The sequence below is a fragment of the Ahaetulla prasina genome, chromosome 1 (assembly GCF_028640845.1).
Source record: "Ahaetulla prasina isolate Xishuangbanna chromosome 1, ASM2864084v1, whole genome shotgun sequence".
In the NCBI taxonomy this organism is placed as follows: domain Eukaryota; kingdom Metazoa; phylum Chordata; class Lepidosauria; order Squamata; family Colubridae; genus Ahaetulla; species Ahaetulla prasina.
The window spans coordinates 184159671-184173658 of NC_080539.1; the positions used below are offsets into that span (position 1 = coordinate 184159671).

At 39.5% G+C, this 13988-nt stretch overlaps 1 protein-coding gene across 3 annotated transcripts in view; it reads right to left on the bottom strand.

The window, feature by feature from the left end:
• COL6A2 (collagen type VI alpha 2 chain) overlaps nucleotides 1-13988 on the bottom strand; it is a 55243-nt gene that overhangs the window by 3017 nt on the left and 38238 nt on the right. For 2 of the 3 annotated variants that reach the window (XM_058184734.1, XM_058184724.1), the window contains exons 23-27: nucleotides 13436-13471; nucleotides 13048-13093; nucleotides 11983-12135; nucleotides 10822-11274; nucleotides 9692-9730 (exon numbers count right to left, since the gene is read on the bottom strand). In XM_058184734.1, the coding sequence (XP_058040717.1) occupies nucleotides 9692-9730; nucleotides 10822-11274; nucleotides 11983-12135; nucleotides 13048-13093; nucleotides 13436-13471 (727 nt within the window). Of the gene's footprint in view, nucleotides 1-589; nucleotides 4990-9691; nucleotides 9731-10821; nucleotides 11275-11982; nucleotides 12136-13047; nucleotides 13094-13435; nucleotides 13472-13988 lie in introns of those variants that run through there. The other variant, XM_058184742.1, reaches the window with a different exon arrangement.

The window sequence follows — 13988 nt, forward strand, 5'->3', positions numbered from 1 at the left end:
ATAAAACAATTCAAATGGTAAAAATATTTAATTTTGAGTAATTTTGTGGTTGTGCAGCATTTATCTTAAAAAGCATTTAAAATAGAGGAGGCAGGAAGACAGATGTAAATACCACTCAGCCATTAACTTCTTCACCAAAAAACTCTGAACTCCCCTGGGTTTAAAGAGTAAAACATAGGAAAGGGGCATTGTTTAAGAGGGTGGTGACTATATTTTCCAAATGCTTCTTTAGTGCAAAGAATTTTGAGAAATTTTGCAAGTTTCTCAAATAAGAAAGGGATGTATTGGGAGAGCACTACAGATAGTCCTCGTTTGCTGACTGTTTGCAGTTACAATGGTAATGAAAAAGTAACCTTGAGACCAATTCTCACTTTTATGATCTTCACAGGTCACAGCAGAGGAAAACTGAAGGCAGATCATAAGCATAGTCACAGTTTCAATTAGTGACTACTTTAGTTAATGGCTGTGTTGCTGGTCCCAAATGTGGTTTTTAAACAAGGATTATCTTTACTTGGAATAAGGCCTAAGCCTAGCTAGATTTTTGTTAGAAAATATATATTAAAGTTACAATAAATAATACTCTATTAGCCAAGGTTTGCAGTTTTTATTGAGATTTCATCTCTTGCTTTCACATATGAAAGCACATTGCACATATTGCTATTGACATGATTAGCAAAAATGACAATAAAAAACAGAAAACATATTCATAAACCATTTTATGGAGAATAAAACTTTTACTGGCTAAATAAATTAATTGCAAACTTTTACCCAAAATAAAAGCATTATTGTACATTAATGTCTCCTTGGGAAGAACACTGTAAAAAGTCTCAAAATCTTTCATTTGTTTTCTGTTACATCACAACTAAAACAGATTTACACAGGGGATAGGGAACATCGCTGAGGTTCCTTACCACTGGCCATGAATTGCCAAAAATGAAATAACAAGAAACAATTTCCATTAATTCTGTTTAAAATTATTTCTAAGGTTATGTAAAGGTGTGATTAAAGCCTATGTTAGGGAAGTAAACAGAATAAAACCAGTGCATAACTGTACACGCAATATGACAGACTGGCCAGGCAAGTTCCTGAGCATGAATACTAGTTTCTGAGTGGAATTTTCTTCAGATTGAGCCAGTTTATAAGGAGTGTATCAAATTTAACCAATTGATGTAAACAGTGGATAAACATTTACAAATTAATTAGATTATATACTTTTCCTTATACATTTCCAGTTATTACTATTTCTATGGATGCCAGGAAACATTAGTAGGCATAGTCTGTACCAGCAAATTTATGCCAAAAGAGGGGTTCTATTGTTTTAGTGTATTTTGTTGTTCAGCTGCCTGAATGATACTGTGCCAAATCTTTCTTTAAAGTCACTTCTGGCCTCCTTACACATTACTCCCTGGCATTATTGCATATGTTGCTTTGTAGCCTTTTTTGTTTTGACCTGCTGACTGAGTCAGGTGTTATTTGAAAAATGCAGTTTCAGAGGTAAAAGGGAAAACCTGTAACACATCTATCTCTAGGCTTTCCCCCAAAATAAGTGTTAATTCATATTCTTTTCCTTGTATGTTTTGGTCCACTTACACAGGTTTTGTAAAACTTGCAAGCAATGAGAAATGCTATTAGCATAACATAAAATGTTAAAAGAGGAAGGATAACTGGGAGACAATAAGAAACTGAGCAAATAAAAAACAGAAAGATTGCATTAATATAGATTTCTTTTTTAGTTTCACCATCCCACATTTCATGCCTTGAAACTAGAACCCAATCAATTCCAATTATCTTCGCTATGGTTTTTGACAAATCCAGACAATAAACAAGGTCATTATATCAGTAGATGTTCTGGTGGACCACCACTAAATTACAACCCAGAGTGTAGAATTAATTAATAAAATAGCTTGTCTCTTGGGATTGTGGCTACTCCATCACTGGAGGTTTTCATGAATAGATTGGACAACTAGTTGAGTGCTTTTGTGTAAGGTTCCTGCCTTGAGCAGGGTGTTGGGCTAGAAGACCTTCAAGGTCCTTTCCAGCCCCATGATTCTATGTATCTTACACAATTGTTAAGAGCTTTGAGAGTTTTCTGAGTATAGTAACAGCTTTTCATGCCATATGGGAATGGTCTTTTGAAGTGAGAAAGAAAACTCCAGAGCCAGAGGTTTAACTTAGTATCTCTTGAGTCTCTGAGATAATCTACAATATATGGCAGGTGTCAGCAGCTATACAGACTGCTTCCAGCATGCTATTGGGGGCCCTATATTTCTGAAATTGCTCAGAAAGGCAGTGAACCTTCAGTAGCATCAGTTTTGGTGTGAAACTGCTTGATATCTAATATGTTTTAATTTTGGGTCCCTAGCCTTACTTATTCTTAGCACAATTTTTCTAACATGCTTAGAATAACTGCAGATAGTCCTTGACTTACGACCACAATTGAGTCCAGAATTATGGTCATAAGTCATGGTAGTTGTTAAGTGAGGTTGGTGATCTAGGTGGAGCATGGGGTGCACTGCAGCACCTCCCAGCTCACACATGGCCTGCCCCAGTCCTTCCAGGGATTCTCCCACTCCAAGGGAGCCCTTGCATAGTTTCCATTCCTGCTGGGTCACACACACTCTTGGGCCCCTCCACCATGCCTCACTCCACTTATTTTTTTCCAAAAATTACCTTTGGGAAAGAGAAGCACCTGATCTGCTTCATGGCCTTCCTATATAGAGCTGCATGGTGATGTCCAGAAGCAGGTGCCATTTTGGTAGTGACTATAATTCTTGGATCATTTGTGGATGCCCCCAAAATGATACCTGTTTCTGAGACAGTCTCTGTATAGAAAGGCTGCACAGTGGACCAGCCATTTCTTTTTCTCAAATCTTTGGGAAAGGTAAGTGAAGCAAGGCAGTAGGATGAAGGAGGTCCAAGTTGTGGGACCAGTGGGGCAGGATGCCATCCCAGGGCCTGTGAGGACCATCTGGGTAAGAGGAAGGCCCAAGAGACCCGGAGGTTGATTGACAAAGTCCAACAAGTAATGGAAACCACTGTATGGTATTAGTAAAGGTAAAGGTAAAGGTTCCCCTCGCACATACGTGCTAGTCATTGCCGACTCTAGGAGGCAGTGCTCATGTCCGTTTCAAAGCCAAAGAGCAGCGTTGTCCGAAGACGTCTCCGTGGTCATGTGGTCGGCATGACTCAATGCCAAAGGCGCATGGAACGCTGTTACCTTCCCACCAAAGGTGGTCCCTATTTTTTCTACTTGCATTTTTACATGCTTTCAAAACTGCTAGGTTGGCAGAAGCTGGGACAAGTAACGGGAGCTCACCCTGTTACATGGCAGCACTAGGGATTCGAACCGCTGAGCTGCCAACCTTTCGATCGACAAGCTCAACATCCTAGCCCCTGAGCCACAATCCCTGTTTGTATGGGATTACCTACGAAATTATCTACCAAAGCTCTTGGAAGTAAAAGAAAGAGTCAGACAGACAGGCATTTACAGATAATTAGTTGGCAGAAGAAGGGACACAAGATATTCACCAGTTCTTAAAAAGCAGTTAGGGTTAGACACATGATGGTCATGCCATGGTTTCACTAGAGAAAGAGACACACATTGAACACTTAGAAACATTCCATATAGCAACTTGTAATTGTAAATATCATGTTCTAAATACTATTTGGGAAGTCAAAGAGCAGAATGTTGTCACTCTTCTTAATTTGGATTTTTCAGAGTAAGGATGTTATATGTTTTCTGGAGGGGAGTCACCATTGGTCTGCATTTCAAATATAGCAAGCATTTCATATACCATATTAATTAAAATATAGGTGGCCCTTGCTTAACTTTGGTAATTGGGACTATTTTACATTTACAACCACATCATTTAGCAATGGTAATTGCGACTGGCAATTCTATTGCTAAGCAATGTGGTTTTTAAGCACGACATCACTGTCCCAATTGCTGTTGTTAGGCAAATCCTGCACAGTTGCAGCATTCCGTTGTCACTTGATTGCCATTTGCGATCTCCTGTCAGCTTTCCCATTGACTTTGCTTTTTGGAAACTGACAGTGAAGATCACAAATGGAGAACTCATGACTATGGGATGTTGTGATATCATAATTATGAACCACTTGCCAAGAACCTGAATCAGAATCATATGGCTGTGGGGAACACTGTAATGGTTGCAACTACAAGAATCTGTTGTAAATCCCCTTCGTGGTCATTCAGTGTAGACAGCCTCTAAAAATTAACCTCCTTACCCTCTAGCCATCTCTTTAATGCTTTCCCTGCTTCTTACCAGTTGGTAACAATCTCTTGGGACTGACAACGAGATTCTTGGAGGAGTGTGTGTGTGTGTGTACCATGATCTTAGAATCTCTGCTTTAGCAAATATGCCAGTCTCTCATCCCAGACAGGTTTTAAGATAAGGAATTAAAGGTTTACACTCTCCTGCCTTGCATGTGTCTTTGTTTGGAGATGCAGTGGCTGGAAACATTTCTTGGCCAGGATCAGGACACTGGTTATTAAGTAAAGCTGCATGTAAGCCTTAGCCACACCAGAGCAGACATTTGAGAACATTCCTATTCTAGAAGCTTCTTTGTTATAATCTGGAATTAATAAAAAGTAAAGGAGAAATCCTTCAGCTAAAAGGGCTGTCCTTTTAAATATCTTTAAGTTCTGTAGGCCAAACCGTAAATTTATTTTTGTCTTAGAGGCAAAATAATAATTTCAGCAAAGTCCTATTACAGTCTCTGGATCCCCCACAATTTCTCTGTGCACCATTTTAAAAGTATCAATGAACAAGTCCATCCACTCCTGCCGCTCATGTCCAGTGGCAAACTTGGCTTTTTCGGCGGTATAGGCCAAGGTGGCCACCAGTTGGGTATACATGCTGGGGTCCTGGATCTCCCTCGTGGAGTTCAGGAACTGGGCGATCATAGGTTTGGTGCTGGGCAAAGTTATCTCGACCTCCACAGGGCGGAAAGTAATTGGGTACCTCCCATCTGCAAGTGAGTGTCAAAAGAATATTTTCAGGACTATACTCTGATTTCAGATCCTGCTGGTTTTATACACCGATACTGGTGCTGAATTGCTAGCTAGTGAGTTTAAATATGGTAGTCCCTGGATAATACCTTCCCTAGAGCCCCAAATGCTATAGTTTGTTAGGGCCATAAAGAGTCCTTTTATATTTTCCAAGGCATTTAAAAATAACTTTAGTGCTTTTAAAACTTCATATTGCTTATTCTGCAGTTGGCTTTAATGTGATCTTATGTGCTGCATTTATGATTCCTTTGAGAGAATGTAATTATTGGGACATTTAAAAGTTAACAAGCAAAAATAAACATTTTAAAGTAGCCATTTCTACTACTATTTAAACATGAGAATTACATATAGATATTTAGCTAGAAATCCAAATAGGCAGTAATATTAGTCTGTTACAGCTCACAGAATGAAGAAAGTTGTAGTTCCTTAAAGATTATCAAAAGAGTGATGGCATTTTGTGGACCAGAGCAAATGGACTCTAGCCCACAAGCACCCATATTACAGGTAGGCAACATGGTGTCTATTGGTGCCAGGCTGGCTACAAGACTCTTTAAGAGACCAGCAGACCCTCAATTTATAGTAAGTTCCAGAAAGTCCAGGTTCAATTCAGCTTGATTTGAATTTTACCCTGGATGTGTTAATATTAATTTGTTGTTGTTTGTCTTTTTAGTTACTGTATACTACAGAGAGTGTACATGTTTATGACAGGTATTAATATGGTGAGTAAACAAGGTTGAAAATGTGGTTGTTTTTACGAAGGAAAAAAATCTTGCCCAGTACAAAGCCCAAATGGCAATACAGCACATTTTTCTCAGTATCAACTGATAAGCATTAATACACTTAATATTCTTCTCTCTACTTTTCATTCAGGCACGGTTTTGATCAGGCTAATGTATTACCCTGCCCAGGCTGCTTTCTCCTGAACCCATACTTGTTTTCACTGTACAGTGCTGAATCTCTTGATCCAGATGGGGAGCACCTTATCCTCCCCCACTGATGCCCCATCAGTCTTTTCTATTCATTGCAAAGAGATGGAGATCCAGTACTTTAGGACTAAACTGACTACAATATGTACAAGTTCTATCGTTCCTTTAAATGAAGACATGATGGAAATTTGTATTCTCTTATGTTCTTTGAAACAATTATTCTTGAACAAAGGAAAACAGCAAAGGAGCAATATCAGCGATGTATGGTGTATTATTAAAGGTTGCTGGAATGCAAATTCCAACTTTGAATATTTAGGGAAATGGAAGCTTACAAAACATCCATCAAAGTCAATGAAAGGTGGAACAATGGTAAGACTAGTCTCTGGAAAGATTAGGACAAGTTCACTGAAATTCAGACAATAATGATATCATATCCCATTTTTAAAGCTATAATTATAAGGACAGTAATCAGGCATTGTTTGTGAAGAGATAATGCAAAACTGGAACAATATCAGGTTGCATTGCCCAAGAATCCAAGAACTTTGAAAATGTATTTTAAGCAGATATATAAGGTCTATACCATCTAACAAGACCAGGATTTATGATTACTTGGAGGAGAATGGGAAAACAAAGTCAGAGTCAAATTTATACTAAAAATACCCAGAATGGAAGTACAGCAAGAGATTTGTATCCCAGCTTTAAATTTTTGCTACTCGAAATTATTATAAATAATAATATTTATTATTATATAATATATAATAATAAATAATAATAAATAATAATATTATATTATTATCTGGATGGGGAGAAACAGGCTCAAGCTCAACCCCTCCAAGACTGAGTGGCTGTGGATGCCGGCATCCCGGTACAGTCAGCTGCAACCGCGGCTGACTGTTGGAGGCGAATCATTGGCCCCAATGGAGAGGGTGTGCAATCTGGGGGTTTTCCTGGATGGACGGTTGTCTTTTGAAGATCACTTGGCGACAGTCTCCAGAAGGGCTTTTTATCAGGTTCGCCTGGTCCGCCAGTTGCGCCCCTTTCTAGACCGGGATGCCTTATGCACGGTCACTCACGCCCTCGTCACTTCTCGCCTGGACTACTGTAACGCTCTCTACATGGGGCTCCCCTTGAGGTGCACCCGGAGACTTCAGTTAGTTCAGAATGCAGCCGCGCGGGTGATAGAGGGAGCCACTCGTGGCTCCCATATAACACCGATCCTGCGCAGGCTGCACTGGCTACCTGTGGGTTTTCCGAGTGCACTTCAAGGTGTTGGTTACCACCTTTAAAGCGCTCCATGGCATAGGACCGGGATATCTTCGGGACCGCCTTCTGTTACCACATGCCTCCCACCGGCCGGTACGCTTCCATAGAGAGGGTCTTCTCATGGTGCCGTCAGCCAAACAGTGTAGGCTGGCGACCCCCAGGAGGAGAGCCTTCTCTGTGGGGGCACCTACCCTCTGGAATGAGCTTCCCCCAGGACTTCGACAACTTCCTGACCTCCGGACCTTTCGCCGCGAGCTTAAAACATATCTATTCTTCCGAGCAGGACTGGCTTAATAGGGTTTTTAAACATGGATTTTATTGGGGTTTATTTTATATTTTGTATTGTATTTTAAATTTAGGCTTTATTGAATAAGTTTTTTAAATAGTGTTTTTATTGTAATATATCGTATTATTTTATCCGCCTGTTCACCGCCCTGAGTCCTTCGGGAGAAGGGCGGTATAAAAATTAAATTATTATTATTATTATTAATTATTATTATTATTATTATTATTATTATTATTATTATTATTATTATTATTATTATTATTATTAGTTATACTGAAAAAACTTCTGCTCATAGAACAGGAATGTCAAACTCAATTTCATTGAGGGCCATATCAGGGTTGTATTTGACCTCAGGGGACTGGATTGGCGTGGCTGGATGGGCATGGCCAGCTTAAAATCACTCGTGTCGGGGGCACCTGTGATGGCCCAGGCGGAGCTGGGGGGGAATCCACTGTCGCCAGCAGAGGAAGGCAAGACAAAGAAGAGCACCAAAGTCTTGTCCTCCAGAGAAGCCTTGCTGTCCCTCTCAGGCCACCTAGATGACCCCTGGATGGGGGCGCAGACTGTCCAGAGCCTTAGGCAGTGGAGGGCAAGTGCCCAGCCTGGCCCTCAAGCTCCCAGACACTGGGACCCCACAGCCCAGCCCAGCCCCGCTTCCCTGAGGGGGTGCCTGCTGCGTTTACCTCCTCCTTGAGGGTTCTACTGCTGTTCTCACTCTCCTTGGCCAGGTTGCTCATGGTATGTGAGGGGAAGGCAAAGTGTGTGGGTCAGAGGGAGGGCCACTTCCTCCCCATGCAAGGAGACAAGGCTTTGTAACCAAAGCATCCTCAGAGATGGGATGGGAGACCACCAGGAGAGGTCAGGAGGAGGAGACAAGGGGATGGCGAAAGGGCAGCAGGGGCAGCAGGGTTGTTGGTGGCCAAGTGCTAAGGCAGGCCCTTCCTTCCTTCCTTCCTTCCTCCCTTCCCTCTTGCTTCTCATTTCTTCTTCCTTCCCCTCTTTCCTTCTTTTTCCTTCTGTCATCTATCTGGAAAGAATGGACCTAAGTCACTCATGCACTAGTGATATCCAAGTCAGAATCTGTAGCTTGTTCATGAAGGCGTCATAAAGATATTGCTGGGAATTAGAGATTTACTCATATGATACATACATTGCCAGGTTGCAAAGGTTAGCAATGTGTCTCTGAATAGAAATTAGAATGCATTTTTCACTTAGAAGCAATGAATGCTTGAGTTGAATTGATCACCTCAGCATTATAGCTGCATCACTTTACTACCTGCAGTGGAGGTACTTCTGTTTATGACAGCAGTCAGAATGGTGAGTTGTGAGAGAAGGGGCCTTCTCTGCACATTTCCAGAACATAACACTAATTGTGTTATTAATTTATTAATAAGTTATTAAGCCCCATCATTATTCTCATCCCTTAGAAGCTGCATTTTATGGAATAGCAAGTATTAAGTTGGAATGATATTTTATTAATTACTTTTATTGATTGTAATATTTAATGTTTCTATATTTTATCTTATGAGCCATTTTGGACTTTCTACCTTAGAAGATGACATGTTTATATAAACTAAATTAGCTAATCATGTAGTAAGACACGAAAGGATGGCATGTTTCATGTTGTACCAACAAGGGAGAAATGAAGAACGTAATGTAAAAATTACTGAGGAAATTCCTGAAATATCAGAAATTTGTCCTTAAACTTTAGAGCCCAGAATTACTTTATATGCATTGATCAACAGTTCAATCTCTTCATTATGATTAGAATTGGCAGCATTTAACCAGTTTCAAATGTGTCAAAACATAAACCAGCATTTGATCACTAAGGATCAATGGCAATTTTCCCAAGTGCTTCTGTTAAGACATTTACTTTCTTATGGTTTGTCTCTGGGCCAAAATTAGGTTGCTATTCTGAAAAGGGACATGTCAGAAGAGGTTTTTATGCTTTGAGAAACTACTGGTTCAGAACACTTGGATACTATGGATACAACATATCCATAAAGCAGAGTAAGAATAATACAAGAATGTAGAATTAAACATTAGGAAGGAATAACATTTAGAAATAATGTAAAAATATGAGTTAGAATGCTCATTCTTTGTTTAGCTCAGAATTCTTTTATATACTACAGTTAAATTGGAGAGGAAGGGGAAAGAGGATCATAGTTTAAATTATTTTTGTTTTACCTGTTTGGCAGGGCAGTTCAGGGCAGACAATCTGAGGATCTGAAAAAAGAGTAAAAAATACTTGATGGAAATCATTCATATCACATTTAGCTTACAACTACAACAGTATGCAATGTAAAGGTTCCCCTCGCACATATGTGCTAGTCTTTCCCGACTCTAGAGGTAGTGCTCATCTCCGTTTCAAAGCTGAAGAGCAAAGCCACATCTCCGTGGTCATGTGGCTGGCATGACTAAACACCAGCGGTGCAAGGAACACTGTTACCTTCCCACCAAAGTGGTACCTATTTTTCTACTTGCATTTTTTATGTACTTTCAAACTGCTAGGTTGGCAGAAGCTGGGATAAGTAACGGGAGCTCACCCCGTTACACGGTAGCACTAGGGATTCGAACTGCTGAACTGCCGACCTTTTGATCGACAAGCTCAGAGTCAACAATTAGGCAGGATATTGAAAATATTAAGTTTTAAACTAGTGCAACCAAGAGAAGCTAATTAATTCTTTTTCTTGGGCCATTTATGATTCAAAATGATCTTCCATGCAGGGAGAATGTCAGGTTGGCCTAGGAACTTTTCCCCCTTTGGCATGAAAGTGAAGCAAAAGGATTAAGAACAGAATAATTGAATCTCATTTTCATTTAGGATGATAGTCTAATCAAGTGTCAGAGTGTAGAATTGATATTCAGACTCACTCTAAGATTGGCAATGACTACATTGATCAATCTTTGAAAACTGTCCTTTAAGACTTTATTAGTGGTACAAAATATGGTGAGTCTGTGCTTTGTGCTGCACAGGTCTTTTTAATTAAACTGGATTAGCAAATACAGTTTTCTTCATAGTGAACTATAAATGCAGTCGGGTATGAATGTTATCTTATTGAAACAGTGCAATTTTCTCCCACACAAACTATGATTTAAACTTTCAGTCAAGATTTGAAAATGAAAGCCTCACTGCTGGACCAGAGCATTCCCTTCTGGCCATTCCTTCCAACTCTGAATCTCACTTAGACCTTGACAGTTGCTACTTTTTAAAATGGAGATGCCATGAACATACATTAGTTTTCAAATTTTTGAAAACTCTGACGTGCCATATTACTTTCTTGCAATTAGCCTTAGCGAAGCTTGCATTGACTGACCTGGACAGAGTTCAATCTCTATTTTGTCAAGGAACTCTTCAGCCACTAAATCAGTGAACACTTTCATTCTTTGGACTCTGTCCTGGTCATTACAAGCAATTGCTTTCAGAGTCTCCGATTCTTCATCTACATTGAACATGTCTCCAATCCCAATGGCATTGACCACAACATTTCCATCACACAGGGCTTGTAAGTTTGAGTCTTTATCTCGAGGGTCATGACGTCCATCAGTCACCACCACAGCAAACACCCGGGCTTTATCTCTCCGGCTTTCTTTGATGAGTGTTTCATAGGCAAACTGAAGTGCAGAGGGAGTCCAGGTGCCCCCTGCAATCCACTCCAGCCTTTTCACTGCTTCTTTGAAACTAGAGAGTGAGTCAATGCGCTTATCATTGAGCTGGATGGCTTCAAAGGTTCCCTTATGACTGTACTGTACCACTCCAACACGGGCACCTGCCAGGAAAATAAACTCAGTCATGATTCCTAGATTTTTGATATTCTCTTTCCCCTTCATCACAGTGATCTCTAACCCCCAGACTGTTTGATTGCAGATTCACATATATACTGGGCCAATGATTTGAAATCATTTTTAGAGACCATTAATACAGTTACTGTAAAATAATCCTCAAAAAAAGTATCATTTTTGATCTTTAGAGAAAGAGATGGTTCCCATGTCAAATAACAATTGACACTGACATAATGTCACATCCCAAGTGGTGGTTACAAAGACATCAGTTGCCATTGATATTGCCCTCTAGAACAGACCTAAAAGGACATTTTGCATTTTCTTTGTACTGATGAATGACACCATTGGAGGCTCTTCTACTGTATCATCCGTCCCTTAAGAGCAGCACTAATGAAGTAGAAAACCAACTACTCCAATGAAGCTTCCAACATACATAGAAGTTGATCAGAAAGGGCTGCGGGTATGTTAGAGAAAACTAGGTCCAAATACAGATTTTTCTATATATCTTTTTTAAAAATTAGACCAATGTGGAATATTGGTAGGTCAAGATAGCAAATATTTGCACTAGTGACATGGATCAGATAGTGCTTCCCATCTTGCAATTAATTAGTGACTGTATGTCATCATAAAAGTATTGGAGACCATTACAGCTATGGAGAATATTCAGCTGTAAGAAGAAATCATCAGTCACTGACCTGTCTCAGATTTCGGATCTTTGGCAATGGACCCTAGCCTGCTCACCACATTGATAACAAAGTTTTTCTCCAGGGAAAAATTGGTATAGCCGATACTCTCTGAACTATCTATGACAAAGACAATGTCCAATGGACCACACCGCTTCTCACAATCTATGAAAAAGGAAAACAAAATAGTCAGGAGCTGTACCATAAATTGAGTCCAGAACCATAGCAATGCACTGTAAATAACTGAGAAGTATTTTAAAGTATGGAGCCTCCTGAAGCCTGTTTGAACACTGCACATGTGAACAAACCAGGGGCTAACCTTTTAAGTGGTTGCATACATTATGCTAAACTAGCTTTTCCCAACCTGGCATTCTCTAAATATGTTGGCCGGTTCCCTCTATTCTCCCCAGGCAACACGGCCAATAAGAATGGTGAAAGATAGTGATGCGAGGGCACTAGAATACAAAATGTAGAAAGTCAAGCAATACCATAGATTATCCAGGCCATGTGTCCCCAGGCAAAGCTGGGCTTTTAAACTGTCCCTTCCAACATAGTCTGAAGTTTGGCATTTGGAAGCTTAAGCTTCTGGTACAGCTTAATTCTGGATCACATTAATTAAGCAGCTTGGTCAGTCATTGTTAGTTCAGAGTGAATAATGATGTCAGTTCTGATCCCAGGAAAGAAAATAGTAAGAGTACATTCTTTCATTTCTAAATGCAACCTTTCTAAATTAATGGCCAATAATTTTAAAGGAACCAACAAAACAAACAATATCCTTCTGGGTTATTTCCCACATTAGGCACATATCCATGGTAATGATAAGCTGTGACTATTTCTGCCTATTTGCAATGAATTAAAAACAAATCTACTGCTTAGAGTCATCTACAATTCTGCAAATCCTTTTGATGTAAGGGCTACTAGTCTTACCCTAAACTGTCCAAAATTAGCCTAGCCATCAAATAACTGAAGAACACCATGATATGATGGCAACTTTCCCCTATCAAAATGGTATAATTTTCCTCTTCTCAGAGAACCCTTCTACTCTAACTGAAGATCATGCAAAGACTCCGAACAAACCACAGCAGCCACAGGTCTCTCTGATGTAGGTCATCACATCGCAATCCTATCAACGACAACAACAGCAACAATTATGTATGCAAGAGATACATGAACATCAGTAGATTATTATAAATATTATACAGTAATGTGCATTCCAATGTTCCATTATTGTAACACTATAAGTACACAAATATCTGCCTTACCTCAACAAAACTGATCAGAGAGTACATGCATTAAGATATATATGAAACAAAATCAGCTTCTGATTATAATTTCTATTATGCCAAATAGTGCGAAGCAGCATTTGCTGTGCTTTTTCATAGCTCACAACAAATTATCACTGATACCAGAAAGGCAGCAAAGTGACCAAAGTGAGTATGCAGTATAAGAAATGTTCTTGACTTACAGTCAGGCCAGGATCTCCAGGAGGACCAGGGTCACCCTAGAAAAGAAGATGATGGAATTCACCTTTCTGAGATTTCAGGATGTAAGTATATCCACTTGCAATATATTTTTAATATTCACTAGCTTTTGGAAATATAAGTGTTGCTTTAAATAAGAAGTAAAATTAAGAGCACAGAAAACGTGTCATGGCATGTATAAAAATTCATCATTCAGAGACTTAAGAATGATTGTGAATGATGTCACAGTTTGCTGATTAATTACTTAGGAAAAAGTTTATTGGTTTTGAACATGAGCATGTGGTTTAAGCATAAATCTATTTCTATGTATAAATACCCTGTTTCCCCAAAAATAAGACCTAACCAGAAAATAAGTCCCACCATGATTTTTCAGGATGTTCATAATATAAGCCCTACCCTCCTCCCCCACAAATAAGCCCCAGTTAAGATTGTCAGCCAGATGGATGCATTTGGTACCGTATTTCCCCCAAAATGAGACCTAACCAAAAAATAAGCTCTAATGTGTTTTTGGAGCAAAAATTAATATAAGACCCGGTC